At 40.1% G+C, this 22,151-nt stretch overlaps 5 protein-coding genes across 7 annotated transcripts; 3 read left to right on the top strand and 2 right to left on the bottom strand.

The window, feature by feature from the left end:
- Nucleotides 1-116: 116 nt before the first annotated feature.
- Nucleotides 117-6,801, top strand: Dcr-1 (Endoribonuclease Dcr-1). Its single transcript, XM_069060658.1, has 5 exons — nt 117-1,635; nt 1,686-2,738; nt 2,787-2,997; nt 3,047-3,652; nt 3,704-6,801. The coding sequence occupies exons 1-5, from the start codon at nt 349-351 to the stop codon at nt 5,971-5,973; spliced, it is 5,427 nt and encodes a 1,808-aa protein (XP_068916759.1). The 5' UTR covers nt 117-348; the 3' UTR covers nt 5,974-6,801.
- A 1,711-nt stretch (nt 6,802-8,512) lies between these two features.
- LOC138140014 (UDP-N-acetylhexosamine pyrophosphorylase-like protein 1) lies at nt 8,513-10,705 on the top strand. The gene has a single exon (XM_069060668.1). The coding sequence runs from the start codon at nt 8,919-8,921 to the stop codon at nt 10,353-10,355; it is 1,437 nt and encodes a 478-aa protein (XP_068916769.1). The 5' UTR covers nt 8,513-8,918; the 3' UTR covers nt 10,356-10,705.
- Nucleotides 10,706-11,877: 1,172 nt separating this feature from the next.
- On the top strand, nt 11,878-12,718 carry LOC138140018 (zinc finger protein 706-like). The gene is made up of 3 exons (XM_069060675.1): nt 11,878-12,101; nt 12,173-12,338; nt 12,393-12,718. Exons 2-3 carry the CDS (start codon nt 12,195-12,197, stop codon nt 12,480-12,482), a joined length of 234 nt encoding a protein of 77 aa, XP_068916776.1. The 5' UTR covers nt 11,878-12,101; nt 12,173-12,194; the 3' UTR covers nt 12,483-12,718.
- Nucleotides 12,719-13,016: 298 nt separating this feature from the next.
- LOC138140013 (tyrosine-protein kinase CSK-like) lies at nt 13,017-17,508 on the bottom strand. Of its 3 annotated transcripts, none has more exons than XM_069060666.1 (9): nt 17,349-17,508; nt 16,904-16,966; nt 16,670-16,822; nt 15,767-15,954; nt 15,388-15,718; nt 14,708-15,199; nt 14,568-14,654; nt 14,423-14,515; nt 13,017-13,121 (listed from the first exon to the last, which is right to left on the bottom strand). In XM_069060666.1, exons 2-9 carry the CDS (start codon nt 16,931-16,933, stop codon nt 13,116-13,118), a joined length of 1,380 nt encoding a protein of 459 aa, XP_068916767.1. In that variant the 5' UTR covers nt 16,934-16,966; nt 17,349-17,508; the 3' UTR covers nt 13,017-13,115. The 3 variants fall into 3 exon arrangements, with proteins under 3 accessions (XP_068916767.1, XP_068916766.1, XP_068916768.1); XM_069060665.1 differs by having other exon boundaries at nt 13,017-13,538; XM_069060667.1 differs by lacking the exons at nt 16,670-16,822; nt 16,904-16,966; nt 17,349-17,508 and having other exon boundaries at nt 13,017-13,538; nt 15,388-15,571; nt 15,621-15,718; nt 15,767-15,782.
- A 1,034-nt stretch (nt 17,509-18,542) lies between these two features.
- LOC138140017 (small ribosomal subunit protein eS6-like) lies at nt 18,543-20,299 on the bottom strand. Its single transcript, XM_069060674.1, has 5 exons — nt 20,142-20,299; nt 19,717-19,921; nt 19,523-19,668; nt 18,995-19,198; nt 18,543-18,783 (listed from the first exon to the last, which is right to left on the bottom strand). The coding sequence occupies exons 1-5, from the start codon at nt 20,145-20,147 to the stop codon at nt 18,598-18,600; spliced, it is 747 nt and encodes a 248-aa protein (XP_068916775.1). The 5' UTR covers nt 20,148-20,299; the 3' UTR covers nt 18,543-18,597.
- Nucleotides 20,300-22,151: the final 1,852 nt, after the last annotated feature.

A 22,151-nucleotide genomic window follows, 5' to 3' on the forward strand; every position in this document is an offset into this window, starting at 1 on the left:
CGGTTCGCACTTTTTTCACGTATGAGGGGGAACAAATTAGAAATGCAAAAACACAAATATTTGATTTTAAATATGTATATTTATTACATGTATAAGGTCACCTCCTTCGTTTGATAACGTTTTTGTTGTTAGTTTGGTGGGCTTTGTTTCCCCGTCAAATGATTGTCAAACGTCAAAATTTTCCCGATCGGCTGTTTGAATGTAAGTTGATATTTTTTATGTGGTATTAATTTGTTGTAAAAATTGTGAAACAAAATGGAAGAATTACAACGTAACGAGTATTTTTTTATAATCGAATGCAAGCTTTAATAAATTGACCGAGAAATGCAGACGTAATTGTGATGTTTAATGAACCGCCCATACATGGCTTGTTATTTGAACGAAAATGTATATACGCACACTTTTACCCCACGGGAATACCAAGTGGAACTGCTGGACAGCGCCAAGAAGAGAAATACGATTGTATGTTCCAGTACGAGTTCGGCTAAAGCCTTCATAACAATAAAACTGCTGCAAGAATTTTCTTATAAGATGAGGGTACCGTGCGGGAAGCAAGCGCTGTTTGTTTTAGATGTACAAAATGTCCCCATTATGACATCACATGTCAAATTGCTGACTGATCTGTCTGTTTTGAGCATAACAAAAGAGGAAAATGCAACAGCCTTTCTTAAATGTGCTAATGTAATCATAATGACCGCAGAAATATGTGTCTTACTATGCAAGAAAAATTTCATTTCTCTAGATAGTTTTAATTTAATCGTAATCGATTGCTTATATGGAGGACAACAATCATTAGTTAAGGAAATAATGGTCCGGTACCAGTCCCTCTGGGGTAGCAGACCTAGGGTTTTAGGATTGACTGCTGGACTGTTAGGCTCAGAAATGCAACCTGACCGTTTGGAGGCGGAACTGCAACGTTTAGAAAAATTACTTAGTTCCTCAGTAGACACTTCTAGTGAAATTCTCACCTTGATACGCTTATCCTGTCGCCCCCGCGAACGCATAATCGAGTGTACAAAACACATTCCAAGCTCTTTACAAGAAAGAATAAAGGCAACGATCAACACATGCAAAGATTTCTTGAACGATCACCGTTACGACCCCAGCGAAATATACGACGACGACCTGCTCGAAGAATTTAAACAAGTCCCAGATCCCAAAGAACAACCTCTCGGTCTCTTCGACGATTTTCTAGAGATTCTCGACGATCTGGGTCCATGGTCCGCCGACAGGGCCGCTTATGGGATGCTCATCAAAATAGAAAAGCTGAAAGTGAAGGTACCTTATGAAAGACACTACCTTTTGCTGTGCGTTGCGTCATCAGTATTAGTCTCGATTAGGGCGGTGTGCGAGTTAGAATTCCAAGACTTCACGGATAGAGAAAAAGTATTTCAGTTTTCCACACCGAAAGTGCTCAGGTTTCTCGAAGTTCTGAAACAGTTCAAACCAACAGGGGAAAAACCGGAAGCGAACGAAAAACCGCCCGACGTGAAAGACATCAAAAAAGGAAAAGGAAAAAATTACAAAGGACCCCGAAGGCCTTTTGTTTCCCGCGCACAGAGCGAAGACATGTTGTGCGCTCTCGTTTTCGTCAAGAATCGCTACAAAGCCGAGGCCCTTTTCGCCCTGTTATGTGTAAGCATCAGAGTTCGTCTCGTTCAGTAAAAATGTTTTGTGTTTGGCAGGTGATGTCGAAGTGCGATGAGGAGTACTGGTGGGTTTCCGTCTCTTTTTCCGTTAGCAAAATAGCAGATCCGGTGAGGGAACCCCGCGAAGCCGAATCCGAACACAAACGACAAGAGGAGGTTTTGCGCAAGTACCGGAGTCACGAATGCAATATTATGATAGCAACGTCAGCATTAGAACAAGGCTGTGATCTCCCTAAATGTAATCTAGTAATACGATTTGATCTACCGCAATCATTTCATAGCTACATCCATAGCAAAGCTCGAGCCCGCGCTAACGAAGCCCATTTTCTTTTGCTAGCTAACGAAAACGAAGTAAGCGAATTCGTTGACAAACTGGCCGAGTACATTGAAGTCGAAAACACTCTGCTCAAGAGGTGTTACAGTTTAGAACCCGACAAGCTCGAAGAACTGGTGGCGGACGCCGTGTCTTCCGAGTGCAGATTTTATCAGCCCTCTCCCAGGAGCGGCGCGAACTCTGTCGGTCTCTCAAACGCGATAGCTCTCGTCAATCGTTACTGCGCTAAACTGCCCAGCGACACTTTCACGCGTTTGACTCCCATCTGGCACGAGAAAAAAGTCGAGTGCGGGTACGTCTGTTCGATTCGCCTCCCGATCAATTCTCCCGTCAAGAAAACCGTCGTGAGCCCTCCGATGATTAACATGTTACTCGCCAGGAGAGCCGCGGCTTTCATGATATGCCAACTACTCCACAAAGCCGGAGAACTCGACGACAACCTCCAACCTATCGGAAAAGAGAATTTCAAAGCGAACGAAGAAGACTGGAACAACTCGGCTCTGGAAGAATCCGACGAGGAAAATCTCGACCCTAGACCGGGAACTACGAAGCGGCGACAGTACTATTACAAGAAAGTCGCCGACGCTCTCCTCAACTGTCACCCCATAGTAGGACAACCAACCTACTTCTACAAGATCGTGATGAAGTTGACTTGTCCTCTACCTGAAGAGCAGAATACCAGAGGTCGGAAGATCTACCCGCCGGAAGATTCTCCCCAAGGGTTCGGAATACTTACCTCAAAAGAAATACCAAAGGTAGGAACAGGGTCGTGAAAAACAAGAATCTGAACGATTTGTTTTCAGATAAGTGCCTTTCCGATTTTCACGAGATCCGGTGAAGTCAGTGTGGATTTGCAATTGTGTTCACAAATAATCGTAATGGAAAATCAAATAGTTAAGATTAGGGAATTTTTAAATTACACGTTTACGAGCGTCCTGCGTTTACAAAAGTACTTAATGCTCTTCAATCCCGACGCCTCTGCCAACTCCTACTTGATCGTGCCAACCATCAACGGTAAGATAATTCAGGATGCGTTCGGCAAATAATCGCCTTGTTTTCGCAGACTCCGATGGGAAAACTTCCGTCGACTGGGCTTTCATCGACCTCATATACGAAAATCTGACCGTACTACCCGAAATCATTCCGGAAGAAGTGCGCAAGACGTACGAATTTGATCCAGAAAAGTACAAAGACGCCGTGGTGATGCCATGGTACCGTAACCAAGACCAACCTCAGTATTTTTACGTAGCCGAGATCTGCTCGAACCTGAACCCCGCGTCCGACTTCCCGGGCTCCGACTACGCCACGTTCGAAGAGTACTACCTCAGGAAGTACAACATACAGATACAAAACAAAGAGCAACACCTTTTGGATGTAGACCACACTTCCGCCAGACTCAACTTCCTCACGCCCAGATACGTGAACAGGAAGGGAGTGGCTCTGCCGACCAGCAGCGAAGCAACGAAACGTGCCAAACGAGAGAAACTGGAACAAAAGCAAATTCTAGTTCCGGAGTTGTGCGCCATACATCCATTTTCCGCTTCGCTCTGGCGCAAAGCTGTCTGTCTACCGTGCATTCTCTATCGCATCAACGCTTTGCTTTTGGCCGACCAGATTCGCCGAACCGTGGCCATCGAGCTGAACTTGGGAAAGTTAGAGCTCGACTCAGGTAAGTGTCAGTTGGAGTTTTAGTGACCGGTGATGGACTGGCGGCTTTCAGAATTCAAATGGCCGCCTTTGAATTTCGGATGGTCGCTGGCAGACGTCTTGAAGAAGTCCAAAGAAGAAGAAAAGAAGAAACAAGAGAAGGTGGAGACCAGCAACGAAGGTCCCGCTGACAATCAGAAAGTCGAGGAGAATTCGGACAACGCGGTGGAAATTTACGACGGCGAAGACGTCGACAACGGAGACGAAGAGGGGATGATCGAGATCGGGACTTGGTCGAACGACATGGCGCAGCTGGATTGCGACCAGGATTTTCCCGTGATAAGATACGCCTCTCCGACGAGCTGGCTGGACTTGCAGAACACCTACGACGACTCTTCGTTCTCCGATTCGGATTATTCCGGAGAGGAGTCCGAATCCGAGTGGGGCGGTTTGAGAATCGAGTTCACCGGAGACAACGTCGCCGAAGCTTTGGACGACGAGAACAAGAAGGACGACGACTTCCAGCTGGTCGATTACTCGAACGTCTGGAAGACGGACGATGACAGCGAGTTGACGAGTACCCTGCGGGGGCAATTCCACACCGCGTGCTCCGAGAACAAACAACACATCCTCATGTCCGGGATCCTGATCGCCAAATCAAAACCATTCCGGAAGGCTTCCGATTGCGACACCTACACCAGCGCTAAACTGGACACCCCCAACGACTACGATTTTGATTTTGACAAATTGTTTATCGATTTGGACGAGCGCAACCCTTTCCAAACGGACTCGCTTCCTGTTTCGCAGTACAATGAATACGACATATCAGAAAACTTGACTTTCAAATTTGACGAACAACCGAATTTGGACGAGCATCCCGGACCCAGTCCGAACGTGTTGTTGCAAGCCTTGACGATGTCCAACGCCAACGACGGTATCAACTTGGAGAGACTCGAAACGATAGGTGACTCTTTCCTGAAGTACGCCATCACCAATTATTTGTATTCTAAATACGAAAACGTCCACGAAGGTAAATTGAGCCATCTGAGGTCCAAACAAGTGAGCAATCTGAATCTGTACAGGCTTGGACGGAGGAAGGGTCTGGGGGAGTACATGATAGCGACGAAATTTGATCCGCATGACAATTGGTTGCCGCCGTGTTTCTACGTACCAAAAGAGTTAGAGGAGGCTCTGATCGACGCTCAATTTCCCGCTAATTGTTGGACCGTTGCAGACATGGCGGCCACGAGAGACATGACTTTGGATGCCATCTGTTCGATGGTACGCGAGCGCGGAGAGACGCTCTCCCTCAACAGCATAATCCCTTACAACCTGGTCACCCAACACAGCATACCGGACAAAAGCATCGCCGACTGCGTGGAGGCCCTGATCGGGGCTTATCTGATCGAGTGTGGGCCTCGAGGAGCTCTCCTCTTCATGGCCTGGCTCGGCATCAGAGTGCTACCTCAACTGGAAGACGGAAGCTACGGTGAAATCGAACTGCCGAAGTCGCCTCTCTCGAACCACCAAACATATCCAAAAGACGAGCTCGAGATGCTCCTGGACGGGTACGACAAGTTCGAAAAGCACATCGGGTACAAGTTTCGGGACCGTTCGTATCTGTTGCAAGCTCTGACTCACGCTTCGTTCTCGCCGAACACGCTGACAGACTGCTATCAAAGACTCGAGTTTCTGGGCGACGCGGTCCTCGACTACCTGATCACCAGACACTTGTACGAAGACACTAGGATGCACTCGCCGGGAGCGCTGACCGATCTGCGTTCGGCCCTGGTGAACAACACGATTTTCGCGTCTCTGGCCGTCCGGAACGGGTTCCATCGATACTTCCGCAACCTGTCGCCTAGCCTCAACGAGGTCGTCGAGAAATTCGTGAGGCTGCAAGAGGAGAGCGGCCACACCCTCGTGGACGAACTGTACCTGGTGGTGGAGACCGAGGAGGTGGAGGACGTGGAAGTGCCGAAGGCGCTTGGGGACGTCTTCGAGTCCGTCGCCGGAGCGATATTCTTGGACTCGGGGATGTCCCTCGACGCCGTCTGGAAGGTCTACTACAACATGATGAAGACGGAAATCGAACAGTTCAGCAATAAAGTGCCGAAGTCTCCCATCAGAGAGCTGCTCGAGCTGGAGCCCGAGACGGCTAAGTTCGGTAAGCCGGAGAAACTGGCGGACGGGAGGCGGGTGCGCGTCACGGTGGAGGTCTTCGGCAAAGGGGTGTTCAAGGGAATCGGCAGGAACTACCGAATCGCCAAATGCACGGCCGCAAAGTGCGCGCTCAAAAACTTGAAGAAACGGGGGCTAATAAAGAAAGTCGACGACGCATAAATTTAAGTGCCATTAATTTGCTTAGTACAATTCGATGTTCAAAAGTACACCGTCCATTTTGGCCAACAAAATGGACAATAATCAAGAGCTACATTCAATTTATTATCATACCGAGTGTTTTAGTATTAGGGGTTGCGAATTTGCGAATTCGATGCATAGTAGACTCGAAGCTGAACCAATCAAATTCGTCTTTCTGCACTAATCCTGACGGGGAACAGTTCGTTAATAAACCTCTCGCAATTTTTTTCGTTCGTTTTAGTACCGATCGTTATTCTAGTCATTTTTTTCAGCTAAACGTGTGGGGAAACAGTCGACAAACGCGACAGTACTTATCCGGGTTAATTTTAAGTACAGATTTGGTGCAAAACAGGCCTTAAATTCCCAAAACAAACTGTGATTTAGCACCGCACAAAAAAGAAAGAAAGCAATGGCAACTGTTATATATTTTTATAATTTATTCGGTTTTTTATAAAGAAAAGGTTTGTTGACAATACGGTTCGTTGAATTGATTTTGTGAAAAAGGTTCGGGTCGCATTTTAAATCGGCGGTAAGATGTGCATATAATTCGAAGTTTTATATAATGATTTAATATTTTTTATCCACTTAACCTTCGTTTACACTGTTAAGATTATTTGTTCAAAAATGTGATATACTGCTCGTTGTGATAGAAGCGGATGATGAATTACATAGGTACATAATGTTACAAATATTTTAGTTCATATACAGCGTAGATAATTATTTTAGTGTATTTTTAAGTATCTATTTGTATTATTTTCGGTTCGTTTTATAAATATTTTGTTCAATGTAATACAAACTCTTCCTAAGTCATCATCTTTTCTCTTTTCCCTTCCACATCTTCCATCCATGATCGAATTTTTTCGCAAAATTCCAACGATATGTTATTATGATCAGTTAAGAAAACTCCAAACGTCATGATTTCCTGCGATTAAGATAAGATACTAATTTTTAAAATTAGCACTTTGTCAATTTTTAATCTCAATTTAAGTTGAGAAAAGATTAATTTTGACACAAATTTGACGTTTATGGGAAACTTTTTGTCTTTCCTGGTCTGACACCTTACGGTCAAAACAAATTACGGCTAATTGTTCTCGACGTGTCAATCGCCATTATCAACACACACCGCAATAAAAACGTACAAGTTATTGCGTTATTATTGGCATTTGCAATTTCCCCGGTTTTAATAAAATTGCGACAAACTCTTAAAATCTTATTTGATTGTATTCATGTTTCCGTTGTAAAGTAATGGAAATAAAACGCTTATCATCTAGATAAAGGGAACACTTTGTCAACGAGATTTTTTTTCGATTATTTATTAGATACAATTGAGAATTGAATCTTGAATTTTTTTTCAAGATATTGTCACGTACACGACATCCATATTATTAGATACTCTTTGTTCTTTTTAAATTTAATAGAAAGATATTTCAAATGATATTTTTATTATAACGGAAAGTACTGAGTGGGCGCAATGGATTTTATCAGGACTCACAGAAAGACAATTCTTTTATTTCTTTGAAATAATGAGAGATAACATGACATAAGTGATATCGTCGAGTACAAATATTGCACAGATTTCTTTGATACCAATCTGAATTGGAATTTTTGTTTTTACTTTTTCATAGAATCGTTAAAGCACTGCAACACTCAACTAACAATTGTATATAGATAATTTGCTACTGAAATGATTTTTTATGGCACTTTTAAAACACTATCGCTGATCATCTTCAGATTTTGTAAAAGTCGACCTTAAAATTAATTGGTTTATAATGAAATCTTGCAAATTTCGTAATTTGTGCATTTGTATGTTGCTCAACCATAAATGATATTCAGCGTGTGTACAGTATGTCTCAAACGTCGGTATCGACGTTTGAAGAGCGTAAACCTGACAATAACCGTTTCAAAATTAGTGCGCTATTATTTTTACGGCACAACGATGAGGTCGTTGTGATAGGCTTGCATGAATAATTTTTTAGGCGAAATTGTCTTACGCAACCCTCTTTCAAAATGCCAGTGGCGTGATAAATGTAGGCAATAAATCGGAACACGAAATGATTTTATCTTACGCAAGCAGTTATCTCGCTTCGAGACCGAAATTGTAGCGGAATAACGGCGCTTCTCAACCCACCCTGTATATCTCGGACGACAAATTTTAATATTGAGGAAGGCGCGTTGAAAATTTCAAGGTCATCCATGTTTGAAAGGTGAAACAAGTTTAATGCTGCTATTTTAATGTCAGTAGGAGACCTTACATTTACAATTTCTAATTTAAACTTTCACTTTATTTGTCTGTCGTGTTAGCGACTTGACAAAAGCGATTTCGATCGATTTTTCCACATTTTGGCTTTTCCGCGTTTCGTGGAATGCGTCGGGCGGGCGGAGGAAAATCGGTCTTGTGCAATTCCGCTCGATTTTTTTGAATAGCAAACATTACCGGCTCGCGATAAAGCGAAAGTATCGGTTATTTAACAGTCGGTTTTTGTATTTTGTAAATGCAACGTCGGCTCGAGAATTGGAAATTTTCCGGGCGTTTCGGTCGCACAGATGTGGAAATTCGTGTGAGCAAATAATCTCAGTCCATAAACTAGTAATTCCACATTTTTCGGCTCGTTTCGGAGAGAGTGGTTGTTATTTCGGTCGATACCGTCGTTGGGGATGGTTTGGACCGATCAATTGAATATCTGCGTCCCGAAAAAACCCAGCTCCTATCTGCGACTTATCGTTTATCAGTCGTATCGTAGGTGATAGTTTCCTAATAAAACACCATTCCGCGCAGACCGTTCGAAAGCGAGAGTAATCAGTGCGGTAGTGAGTTGTCGGCGGTCGAAGAACGCGATTCAAGGCAACTAATGTTTCCTGACATTCTGCAACAATTTTCAAATTAAGTGCAGTCACAACTCGCCCGGGAACAAGTCCACAGCTCCAGGATGCAATCGATCGACGAGATCAGACGAAGACTCAAAAACCAGAACCAAGAGCACATCTTGCGCTTTTGGGACGAACTCGACGATGACAAACGGGACAAGTTTTTGCGACAACTCTCCACCATCCACATAGAAAAAGTGAACGACTTGTTCGAGAGGGCCGACTCTTCCTTCAAACAACTGGAAAAAACCTACTTGGACGAGAAGATGAAGCCGATCCCTCCGTCGCAGTTCCAATCCGAAGAGTCCTGCTCGCCCAAGACTCTCGAGACTTACCGCAACTTGGGACTGGAGGAGATCTCCAACGGACACGTGGGAGTCCTCCTGATGGCTGGCGGTCAAGGGACGCGACTGGGAGTGTCGTACCCTAAGGGAATGTACTCGGTGCAACTCCCCTCGGGGAAGACCCTCTTCCAGATCCAAGCGGAGCGCATTCGACGCCTCCAAACGCTCGCGAAAGAGAGAACCGGAGAGTCCGGACGGATTCCTTGGTACATCATGACCAGCGGTCCCACCGACAAAGCGACGTTGAAGTTTTTGGCAGCCAACAAGTACTTCGGATTGGACCCGGACGACGTGGTCATCTTCAAACAAGGGCTCTTGCCGTGCTTCGACTTCGACGGCAAAATCCTCCTCGACGAGAAAGACTCCGTGGCTCTCGCTCCGGACGGCAACGGCGGGATTTATCGCGCTCTGTCCCAAAACGGCATCCTCGACGATATGGAGAAGCGAGGTGTCAAGTACATCCACGTGCACAGTGTCGACAACATTTTAGTAAAGGTGGCCGACCCGGTCTTCATCGGCTACTGCAAATCCAAAGAGGCGGACTGTGGTGCGAAAGTGGTGAAGAAAAACAGTCCCACCGAAGCGGTGGGGGTTGTCTGTTTGGTCGACGGTCGCTTCCAGGTGGTGGAGTACAGCGAGATCACCGAGAACACGGCGAAGTTGACCGACAACAAGGGCGATCTAGTCTTCAGCGCCGGCAACATCTGCAATCACTTCTTCACCGTGGACTTCCTCAAGGAAATCGCCAAGAATCACGAAGAGAAGCTGAAACTTCACGTGGCCAAGAAGAAGATTCCCTACATCAACGACGACGGAGACCTGATTAAACCGCAGAAACCGCAAGGGATCAAAATCGAGAAGTTTGTTTTCGACGTCTTCGAATTCACCAAAAAATTCGTCACTTGGGAGGTGCCCAGGAAGAGTGAGTTCAGTGCGATGAAGAACGCCGATAGTGAGAAAAAAGACTGTCCTGCGACCGCCAGGAGTGACTTGTTGGCTTTGCACAAGAGCTACATAGAAAAAGCCGGAGGTGTCGTCAAATGCGACCAAGTCGAGATTTCGCCGCTTTTGTCGTACGACGGTGAAAATTTAGAAAAGCGAGTCAAAGGAAAAGTGTTCAATTCGGAAACGGTACTGGATCCCGAGGAGGCGTAGTCATCCTATTTTTTCAAACTACCATGTTCCTATAAACCACTGAAAATTATATGGTCCCAATATAAAAAATATTATTGTTTTACGAATTTCGGTCGATCATACTCTATCGATGTTATTATTTGAAATGAGATATTATCAAGATATGAATGATAACGCGATCTACGTATTTTCTTCACTCAAATCTACTATTTTTTGAAATTATATTTTTATAATCACTTTAGGTCGCATTTCCAATCGTTTCAATTATCTAAATACTTGTATTTTATTTATTGTATTGTATTGCATTTAAATGGGTGTAAGGTGCAGCATCATTGTCAATTAATATTTTTTTAATAAAACTTTTACACAAATCACTCGTACGTTCTTTGGTATGCGAAAATTCTACACAAAAGTTCAAGGACGACGTATAGGTGTGTTCCGCCATAAAGACAAGTATTCTTACTCCACCCTGTCACTACACTCGGTGAATACATGAACTGTTGCAGTTACAATCTAATTTCAATATGTATTTCAATATTACAATGATAATGAGGTGGAACGCGTAATTTTCTGTACATTCCTCGATTGTCAGATAAAAATAAAACAAACACATTAAGTGGAAATATATGGAAATATACGAAATACTTATTTCCAATATTACGAAAAATAATTTTTAAAAGGTGAACGAGTACAATACCCACTCAAGAGTTGCGCAACGTTATAGACTCTACAAAAAATATCGTTGAATAAAAGTTATGTATTTTTTCAATTTTGAAAGGCAAAATGTGGGAAAGGTTTGCGCCATAGGTATGCATAAGGTCATTAATTATAATTCTCTTTTAATGTATTTTCTGTATCATAAATATGCGCTTTTGGATCAAAACAACCATTTTCAAAATCACGTCAAGCAGTTGTAATAACAAATGCACTTCATCCTCGTTACATTTCAAGTTTTCAATTGCACGATATTCCACCATCGTGACAATTAAAATATTTTATTTTAGAAACAAACAGATTGTGCTTTCATTACCTTTTTTAACTTCCTTCTAAATCTCAAGGTTTACATTTTAACATTGGTCAAGTATAACCTGAGCTACTCGACAGATCAACAAACTTGCGACAGAATTTTTTGAAAATCAGTTACTTACCTTCACTTGTAACAATTTGTTACGTTCATTTACAAAAACTCACTGTAATTCTGGGTTAAAAACTATTTCACACGGCACGAATTTAAACGTTTACCCGACTTAACTTAGACAATTGTTACTGTAACGCAGTATTGTGTGTTGCCTGCATTTGTTTATTGTGACGTCACAATTTTTCAAAATAAATTCCAAAATTACGTTGTCAAGTTTAGTTCGAGTTTTAAATTGAATTTTGCTGCGCGCAATTCGTTTTAGTATCGATTTGCAGTACCATTTTGTGTAATAGTTAATATTAGTTGATATATGGTGAACAACAAATTGCCGTTTCTATATCTATGGAATGTAATTTTTTGGCAGTCTATGAGTTTCGTCGCACCGGAAACCGTTCAAAATTTGATCGTAATGTGTAGGGTAGATGGCGTCATAGTAGTTCGAGTTCCTGGGAAGTTGACGCTGCATTGCAGCTGTCAATTCGAAAAATAAAAAACCTTTTGGACTATATTCACAATAACTTATAGAAAGGGAAGAGAAACCATCCACATTCGAGACCAATTTCAAGAAGAAAATTTTATTTAGTCGGTGCGTAAACGTAAGGGTTCGCTGGTCACATTTACACTTTTAGGTTAGTCACATTTCTTTCAAATAGAAATAACTGTACTTAACGACTTTCACGCCGTATCTGTTTCATCTCAGGTGAATGTTCTATTATTAAAATATGGCTAGGGGACAGCAGAAGTTACAATCACAAGCTAAAGCGGCAGAAAAGGCTGCTAAAGCCAAAAAACAACAAGGCCACAGTGCTACGGATCAAAAAAAGGCCGCTCAGAAGGCTTTGGTCCACGTTTGTTCTGTCTGTAAGGTAAGAGTTGCAATTAGTTATCAGAGATGACGTTTTTCTATGGATGATTTGCAGGCCCAAATGCCCGACCCCAAAACCTACAAACAACACTTCGAGAATAAGCATCCCAAGAATGAAGTGCCTGCTGAATTGAAAGACATATGAAAGTTTCAATTCATATTTAACACCATCTGTGTTTCACTGTTAGAGGGACACTTATTTGTTGTTAAAGGGTCTTATGTCAGTTCTGTTTTCATTTGCTACATTATGGTTCATTTGGCTATATTTTGAGGTTGTTCTTAGTTAAACATTACTTATATTTATTAATATGACACTGTTCTGTTTTCAGATGGTATGTGATTTTTATTCTTACATTTGTACTAATAAACATGTTTTACCAATTTAAAATTTCTCAATTCGTTAATGTTCCCCAATAAAAAGCTCTACTGATTCTTAACCAGTTTTTATTTAATGATTGTTGAAATGGATGTCTGTTATTGGTTACAAATCAAAATCTCAAAACTCACTTCTACTATGACATGACATATGAGTAATGTTTAAAGAAATTTGTAAAAATGATAAATGAAATCTAATTTCCACAAAATGTCGCCGTAAGGAACAATAGCTAATTACAGCTTTAAAACTACAAAGATAATCCTCAGTTTGAAGCTTATGCTTTGTTAATAAACTGAACGATAATATAAAAAATAATATATATTTTTTAATTTAGAAAAAGTTATAAAAACAAAAATTTACAAAATAATAATTACATTTGGACTTGTCCGATTGAGAGCATGCTTACACCTAAAGAGAAAAAAGCAAAATAAATCGACTATTTTGATTCAACATGACTTGAACACTATGTTTATAATTTAAGTACGTTAAATTTACATAATTTCAAAAAATAAATATCAACTTGTGTACACAAAGTACGGCGAAATAAAAACAATTTCCTTTTCTAGTATTTTGGAGCACACCATATTCGAAAGAAAAATAATTGTACAAATAAAAAAATATCTAAAGTAATGATTAGAATAATAATTGCAATAAAAGTGAAATTACATTATCAAATCACACAAAGTGCATTCACATCCACTCAAACACACATACATCTACATTATACACTAGAACTATGTTTCAGGAAGTCTGTTGTTTCAGATGTGCCAGTTTTGCCTTCACGTCTTGAAACGTCGGTCTCTTCTCCGGATTTAAATCCCACGCCTATCAAAAATTATCGATTAATAAACCCTTGAAATGATGATACGTTCTAAACAACGATCCACTATTTTAACAAGCTTCAAATACACTTTTTTCCATTACCAAACTAACACAAATAGCCTGACCTAAATACACGTACAAAAAGGTACAGAGCATGCAATGTAACGACAATACATAACGGTTTTTTTTTTTAATTTTGCGTCTAAGTAGGCGTTGAACTGTCGATTGTGAACGCACTATACAGGTTACGGATCAGCTGTTTAAATCTTACGCTTTTACACGAGTGGTGCGATCTCAATCGACTCTCCAACGCCTAATTTAAAAAAACACTCTTTACATCACAAGACTCGAAAACAAAAAATGTCAAAATATTGTGACAGCAGCGGCTTTTACATATAGGAACGTGAGCAACATTTATCATAAATGGACAACTAACGGGGCCGAGTTAGTCATTTTGGGCAATAAAGTGACATTCTCTTGAGAAAAACACTTCGAACTTTTATTGAATTAGGAATAGAGTAGTACAGTTATACATGGAATACTTTAAACATTTTAGCAAAAGGAAACAGTTCGTCGTCTGAAATATAATTACAAAGTTCTTCGGAAATTGCTAAAAATGACAACAATTTATTTACAACTTATCCCTATTATAAATAAACGAGCTGTAGATGCCTAGTAGAATTTGGTGTGCCCTCTGTCTCTTGTTACGCATTGTTACGATTACTCAAGTTTAGCGATTATGAAAACGTATTTATTTCACATCAACGTGCTCGTCAAATGTCGACAAAATTTTAACTAGTTTTAACGCGCGGAGTTTTAGCATCCTTGTATTAAAAAAAAAAAAAAAAAAAAAAAAAAAAAAAAAAAAAAAAAAAAGGAATAGTTACCTGTCTCATAATTTCATAAACTTCTGGTGGACATCCTTCTGGAGCTTCCATTTTGTAACCTTTCTCTACGTGTTTGACGACGTCGGCAAGGGGCTAAAATTCCGATTGAGCAAATCGTCAAAGATGGAATTTAAAAAAAACTTACTATTCTCGGATAAGGAACTCTACCGAAAGAATAAATTTCCCACAAAAGAATTCCAAAACTCCACATGTCCGACTTGTTGGAAAAGATCTGCAACCGACAATTTCAGTCAATGTGTCACCTCGTACGCGAACACGACTCACGTTTCTCTTCAACGCTTCCGGAGCGGTCCACTTGATCGGTAGTTTCGCCGATTCGGACATGGGATTCATTTCGTTCCGCGCTTCGTTCCTCGCCAGACCGAAATCGGAAACCTTCGCCACAGCGTTTTCCGCAATGAGTACGTTCCTGGCGGCCAAATCCCTGTGCACCACGTGCATTTTTTCTAAATATTCCATCCCCGAACTGGTGTCGAACGCGAAATTGATTTGATCTTTCTTCGTGACGTGGAGTCGCCCCCTCGACCTCAAGTAGTCGACGAGACTTCCTTTGCTCATGTACTCCGTCACCAAGTAGATCTGATCCTTCTTCCTCACTATTCCCAACAAATTCACCAGATTTTCGTGGTGGAGAGATTTCATCAGGATCGCCTCCGCCTCGCTCGAATCCTTCAATACCTTCACCGCCACTTTGTTTTTCTTCCATTTGCCCAACATCACCTCGCAAAATTCACCCTTACCGATGGGCTCGCATATCTTGAAACAAAAAACCAAATCAACACTACTGAAGTTCTTTGGACGGATTGGTGACGCCCACCGACCACGTGACCACTAACGATCCTTCGATTGGTCGAACCAATTACTCTACACATTTCCTCGACGTAGCTATCTCGGTCACGTGACATTGAAATTTTTACATCTAGATATTATTTACTCAGACTTACTTCTAGTTCTTGTTCGGAAATGACGCACAAGTCGTCGTTCTCCTTTGATTTTTCGTTGCACAAGGCCTTAACTAATTTGGTACAGAGGCCGTCGGCGTCGTTTTTGTAATGTTCTATCATTGCTTCGAGATTGTCAAAAAACTCCTCGTCATCTATTGTTAATTGATTCGCATGCGATTTAACTCTGTAATGTTCAACTTTGTTGTCATAACAAACACACAGCGTATAATCACCGGGAAAATTCGTTGATTCTCTGACAAGAAAGAGACCGTCTGTTCGAGCCGAAAGCAAATTTTCCGCGTTCTCGCGGGTGATGTTACCATGAAACCAACTGATAAATAAATTAACAACGAATCAATCTTCTCGATTATTGACTTACGGAGTTGTGGAAAACTTCGAATTCGATCTCATCGGGCTTGGAACGTGGTTGACGTTAACATCGTGGCGGACGTTTTTGAAATTGTTGCAATCTGAACTAATGTTCATATTATTAGGAGACCTTAAACTTATGTTACAATCATGCTTGATGCTGTTGTCCATTTGTGGTGCCATCTCTTGAGAAATCATCTGCAAAAATCATCAGTAGACGCCACCTTGTCACGTATAAATTCCAAAATATATTTTATACATATTTATGTAACAATAATGACAATTTTAAATTTAAATAGACTTGTGAAAGCTTGACGAGTTGAATTGAGATGATCAAAAAACTATCACTTGTGTCTAGGTGTACACATGGATAATTTTGTGCATATAAATCCGCGCTGCGGTCATGAACGAGCTATAGATAGAGCTCAAAGAATGCTCATCAACTCATGAATAATGATAACAATTTGAATTCATTTGAATAAATTACGACAGCGTAATTGTATTTCATTTAGAGAAAAAACCACAAAGTAGAAATATCACATGTGCTTGAGCAAAGGACTTTATTCAAATGTACGCAATAAATTAAATGTATAATTAATTACATAAACATAATAATATGGAATTGTAATGACATAATGGCTTCAAGGTTGTGTTATGTCATCCTAACTTTATTGTGTTATTTACATCAAATAGTCCATTTAACAAAACGAAGCTTGACCGCAACTACGCGTCACTTCACGACGAAAATTGCTACCGCCGGACCGCTTTCTATCAATCTAATTAAATTCATTTATAGTCAATAACAATAAAATACGATGGGAAAACGCAAAAGAAAGTATTCGTGCGTGGGACACATCCTGATTAAAAAATACAATTGCAATGTTGCCAATCTTTGGATAAGAAAATAACTCACCCAGGATGGGTCGTCATGTGGACGGGAAACTTCGCTTGGCGTGCTTCTTTTGATGCCCCTCGCAGGAACTGTGGGTGGATGTGAAGTAGTCATGGAGTCCCATTGACTGTCTGTTTGTTGTCCGTTGTTAAAAGATTTTATGTGTGGGTACCTCTACAAAATTGACAATTTGTTCAAACGCGGAAATTAATTACGCATTCTGAACACCGGCGACGGCTAATTTAGATGGCGTACCTGAGGAAATGCCGAGTTTTGGCTTGTCATCACTTGAACCTCTTTGACTCAACACATAGTCCACTGTAAAGGAAAAAAAATCGAATTAAAGAGGCATAACTGACTTGAATGAACTGCACGTGACCACTTTTGCCGGAGTTGCATCAACAGGAACTTTCTTCCCCAATTCACACTTATTTAATTAAGTTATTCATTTAATTGACTGATAAATACATAACGGAAGTGAATAATGTATTTCCATTAAAGTGAACAATCAAGTGATTAGCAAAATCTACGGTTTCACCGGTTTTTCCTCGTACGTTGATCATTGGTCACTTCCAGGCTCTTACACAGTCCAAATTTATGGCAAAATATTGCCAAATGTATTAATATAAATCAGTGACCCATTAAGTTGCATTTCGAAAAAAACCACCACACTGACTTCCAACGCACTCAAAAAACTCACCACTTTTTCAAAACTGTGCCGTCTCAACGTTGGGAAGCATCGCAGGTTTATTTTTTTAAGGAAATCGGGTTTAAATTTTAAAAACATAGATTAAAACGTCAATCTCGAATACCAAACAGCCATTTTGATTTTGTGGTGAATCGGTAATGCAGGTTTCACTTGGGAGAAAGTTTATTTAGGCAACACTTTATACACAAGCGCCGAATGTAAATGTTTTTAACTTTCCATAATTAATCGAATTATTTGTTTACCGAAGCCGCGAACGTAAAAAAAATATTAATAAGCCGTTCCGACATTACTTACTTGATTCGAAGGGTCAAGGTTCAGGGAGTGTCTCTTCCAGGGTTTACAACGTGTCAAAATAAATTGTTAGTGACCAAAAAGTACACTCGTACGCACAATAGTTGCCGCGAATATAACCTCGTTTCAGCTCGAGTTTCAAACTCTCTCCTAACAACGAATTATGAAAGTTATCAGTTTATGTTCGATTCACCTTTGCTTTGTCAATTGATTTTGAAATCATGCAATAGATATTTTGGGTAGTTTTTATTTTAAAAATAGATTACACTGTATATCATATAAAGTATTCAATAAAAATTCTGTGGGATTTTTCATACGCTTGTCTGAAACAAAAAAAAATATATATATAAATAAACCTCCAAAAAAGTTTCGATCGGATTATTTTTAAAAATTTGTGTTATCAGTTACTTTATGTCATCAATTATTTTCAGTCGGGAAAAGAAGACAAAAAATAAATCATCACGATGTCAGTGATTTACGAGGTATAAGAAACAAAAATTAAATTACCTCGAGTAGAATGCTTCAAAGCCAAACTTCTTATTTTAAAATGTTGGCAACCTGAAAAATGTTACGAAAATGCTCATTGCATCTACGCAAAAATTTTTCCTGTTGCAACATTAAAAAAAACACTTCCGACTAGCCCAATCTGAAAAAGAAATCAATTAGGAGTGAATTTTCAAATGAAAAAAAAAACTTACACCAAGTCCTGGACTGTTTCCAAAAAGCTGTCATAGTTCTGTAGAATAATGATTCACTTTAAAAATCATCATAGGGTAAGAACTATTACTTGTTATTGCAAGTTTATCACACTGGTTAAACAGAAGTAATTTAACCAGCTCTAGGAACTTGCTTTAAAAAATAAATGACAGTAAGGACAAAAAAGAAACAAAAGGCTACGGTTCTGAAACAATTTTATTCTGGAAATTCATGATTATAAAACATTTTCTCATCATTTTGGAGCACTGTGACTGCTCGATTTGCTATCGCGAAGACTAGCGGACCTGCGTCTCTTAAGTTCTTCTTTCTTCGCTTTTGATTCCTTCTTACGCTGTGCCAACAACTTAGCGTAATTGTCAGATTGTTCCTTACGTCTGAGACAGCGCTTCTTCTTGAGCGCCAACCTGTGACGTTTGCGCTGGAAACACACAGTCAGTATGTCCCGGATTCTCCGAATTTTGGCAAAATTGTGATTGTGATGATTTAATAACAAAAAATTGTTCACGATTAAGCACCACAATTATGATTTATCACACACTTGAACGTTTCAGTAGTTACAAAAAAAAAACTAAGAAACTGCCTGAGTGTGACATTTACTCTGATGGAACAAAAACACTTAGAAGACTCACCTGTAATACAACTGGTGTTATCAAACGTTGAATTTTCGGGGCCTTGAAACGCTGTTTCTTTCCTTCCTTTTGTGGTAGAGGGCGCTTTACCACGTACTGACGGACATCATCTTCTTTGCTCAAATTGAACAGTTTCCTGATGTTAGATGCTCGCTTGGGCCCCAATCGCCGAGGAACTGTAGTGTCAGTCAATCCGGGGATATTCTAAATATTTATGTTTCAGACAGGGCATGACTTAAGGTTAAAAAAAAAAAATGTTCGAGTGACAATTCCACGTCAATTTCACAAAATTGACGTGTGGTAAGATACTACAGTGATTTAGCAGTTTTGACTAACAAGCAACTTTGCCATTGATTGTTTTAAAACTGCAAACATTTATATAACATACGTGGAAAGATTTAAAAATAATTAAAATTTGAAATAGGTACCAACAGATCTCCAATACTACAATTACATTATCAGAAGAAAAACAAAATTGGTATCACTTCTTGCAAAACTACAAAATAATTTTAACACAAGTTCACTCACCTGTTCACCTTTGCGCACAATAACTAGGGCCAAGACACTCAAATTCCCATCCACAATGCAGCCCCTTACGGATTTTCGTTTCCTCTCACCATCACGGCGAGGTCTGTAGCATGAATGTCCCTTAGATAAGAGAAGACGGACCCTACCTTGATGAAAAGTTAACAAAAAAACGCCAAAAATGCGTGAAAACTCACTATTGGTAAGGACACCCTGTTTCATGGGAAATCCTTGTTTATCGTTCCCGCCGGAAATCCTCAGGACATAACCTTTCCATTCGTCTCCCAAAGGATCCGCTTCCACCTCTTGTCCCATCCGTTTTTCATAGAAAATACGGATCTTATGTTCGTCCACGACTTCGAATAATTTCTGACATCCCGTGGCAGGATAACTAACGTTCAGCTGAAACGAAAGGGCCACATTAATTACACCATCGTCACTGAAACGAGGTTAGAGCAACACCATACGTGCTCACGAATCTCAAATTATTTCCGTCATCTCTCGCTTGCTCAGAAAAATTTTAACCGGAGATGGCCGGGGGAGACTTCTGCGATCGCCCCGTGTTCGTATTTAGGACAGTTGAGTGAAGAATTTAGAGATATCTGTTAATAACTTAACTCACCTTCATGGTGCTTCCATGTATCTGCACACCCAAAGCTAAAAAGACATAAACAAAGATGGCTTGACAGAAGAACTGTTCACACAAGCGCACTGCAGGATTCGCGCAAACGCAGTTAATTATTGGAGTTGGAGGGGATGAGCCTAAATCTACCTAACGAAAAGTAAGAAAGTAGAGGGAAATTTAAATCGTAACTTCCGATTTTGAAAACAATCGACGTTTTTGAAAAAAGAAGCACTGGCCACTAGACTTTTATTTTGACCAGTGGTTCTCAAAGTGTGGGACACTTATAAATATAAAAATAAAAATAGATCTAATTTATCTTCGTTTTAAACGTTATTAATTTTTTGCATATCTAAAGTCCATTCACGGATTTTCCTTTTCAAGGTCAAATCATTTAATTTTTTGGCTCTGTAATTATGTTTTGTAAATAGGTAAACACCGTTCACGTTCGATTGAGCATTGCTAGATCTCATTATGTTGATTAGCTGCATGTCACTATTTACAAAACATAATTACAGAACCAAAAAATTAAATTATTTGACCTTGAAAAGAAAATCCAACGTGAATGGACTTTAGGCGTATAATATATAGGGTACACGTAATAAATTTAATTACCAATACAACTCTTTAAAATAAACATTTTTTACATATTGATCTTTTTTTAATCGAATATATTTTTTTTACATTTTTCAAATCTTAATTTGACACTTTCGCTCATGGGATAATCATCAATTGAAACGAGTTAATGAAAATGTTAAATACTGCAGAAACCCAGGCGGATAGGTCTTGCAAAAACTTACTAACACAATTTAGTCACGTCCTTCGCCTGCACGCGGCCGTGTTTACAATTTATTAGAAAGTGAATTTCCCGTAATTATCGTTAAAAATGGTGCAGTACACTAATCCGGAGTTAACAGACATGGTGCTCATCTACGGGGAAGCTTTATCAAATGCTGATGCAACCAGGCGTTTGTAGATAGGTACATGAAGAGATTCCCCGGTCGCCAATTTCGCTGTCCACGTACCTTTATGAATGCTGTTCAGCATTTAAGGGATTATGATACTTTTAGTCCTGTCGTGTCCTATTGACGAAGAACCGAATGTTAGTTGCGACGACTTGCATTACGAATTGACGTTTCCAGTTTTACAATTTGGAGAATGCTGCACGAACAGGGATTACATCCTTATCATCTTCAACGCGTCCAATACTTAAAATCAGAAGATCCACTACGTCGAATTGCATTTTGTCAATGGCTTCTTCAATAGGTCGTAATTGACCAGTTTTATCGCCAGCTCGTTCACCGGACCCTTGTGACTTTTTTATGGGGTCATTTAAAACAGATTGTGTATAAGACTTCAGTTGACACCGAGGGAATTCGATAAAATTCTGACATGTTGATGAGAACTCAAGCTTCTGTGGCTCGAAGGGCACACATCGATTACGGAGGGCATCATTTCGAACATTTGACTATCTAAGTTTTTATCTTCAATTTGTTTTGATGAGTTCTATCACCGTTTAAATTTTCTTAACGCATTTCAATAACATACTGTATAGTGCTACTAATATTCGCACCGTTAACTGGCGTAAATAATCTTTTGCATGTGGAAACCCGGCATGAATTGTTACAACGCATTGGGGCAATCGATCCAGTGTCAAAAGCCATTAGGGTCGTAATTGGAAACGAGAGGAAAAACGTTTTAAATGATTTTTTGGATGAAAGTAAATATTCTTTTTCAACAGTTGAAAAAACTGAAGAAGCTCATGGTCAGTTTTTGTGGTGAAGCGACACGGCACGTTACGTTCTCGAGTTCGAACTACGTTCTTGAAATAGTCGCAGATCAAAGCAACAGTAAAAATTCAGGAGTTTTTACTGTTTGTCTGATTTAAAATTGTTTCGAGATGTCCCCAAAAACTGATAAAGTAAAGTGACCAAGAAGGTCGGGGCTGCTCAAAAGAACATTTCGAAGAGCAGCAAAAACAAGTGCAACAGGAAAGAGAGCTATGCCGTC

The sequence above is a fragment of the Tenebrio molitor genome, chromosome X (assembly GCF_963966145.1).
Source record: "Tenebrio molitor chromosome X, icTenMoli1.1, whole genome shotgun sequence".
Lineage (NCBI taxonomy): Eukaryota > Metazoa > Arthropoda > Insecta > Coleoptera > Tenebrionidae > Tenebrio > Tenebrio molitor.

Bases quoted from the DNA above. Each gene is read 5' to 3' on its own strand.
- Dcr-1 (XM_069060658.1), top strand. From the start codon at position 349: ATGAACCGCCCATACATGGCTTGTTATTTGAACGAAAATGTATATACG. The intron at 1,636-1,685 runs GTAAGCATCAGA...TGTGTTTGGCAG, and splicing joins CCCTTTTCGCCCTGTTATGT to GTGATGTCGAAGTGCGATGA. The intron at 3,653-3,703 runs GTAAGTGTCAGT...GGCGGCTTTCAG, and splicing joins AAAGTTAGAGCTCGACTCAG to AATTCAAATGGCCGCCTTTG.
- LOC138140014 (XM_069060668.1), top strand. From the start codon at position 8,919: ATGCAATCGATCGACGAGATCAGACGAAGACTCAAAAACCAGAACCAA.
- LOC138140018 (XM_069060675.1), top strand. From the start codon at position 12,195: ATGGCTAGGGGACAGCAGAAGTTACAATCACAAGCTAAAGCGGCAGAA. The intron at 12,339-12,392 runs GTAAGAGTTGCA...GATGATTTGCAG, and splicing joins ACGTTTGTTCTGTCTGTAAG to GCCCAAATGCCCGACCCCAA.
- LOC138140013 (XM_069060665.1), bottom strand. From the start codon at position 16,933: ATGACAAGCCAAAACTCGGCATTTCCTCAG. The intron at 14,655-14,707 runs GTGAGTCGTGTT...TGTCGGTTGCAG, and splicing joins CGGAAGCGTTGAAGAGAAAC to ATCTTTTCCAACAAGTCGGA. The intron at 14,516-14,567 runs GTAAGTTTTTTT...TCGGAATTTTAG, and splicing joins GAGTTCCTTATCCGAGAATA to CCCCTTGCCGACGTCGTCAA.
- LOC138140017 (XM_069060674.1), bottom strand. The intron at 19,669-19,716 runs GTGAGTTTTCAC...CTTTTCATCAAG, and splicing joins ACAGGGTGTCCTTACCAATA to GTAGGGTCCGTCTTCTCTTA. The intron at 18,784-18,994 runs GTGAGTCTTCTA...GTGTGTTTCCAG, and splicing joins TAACACCAGTTGTATTACAG to CGCAAACGTCACAGGTTGGC.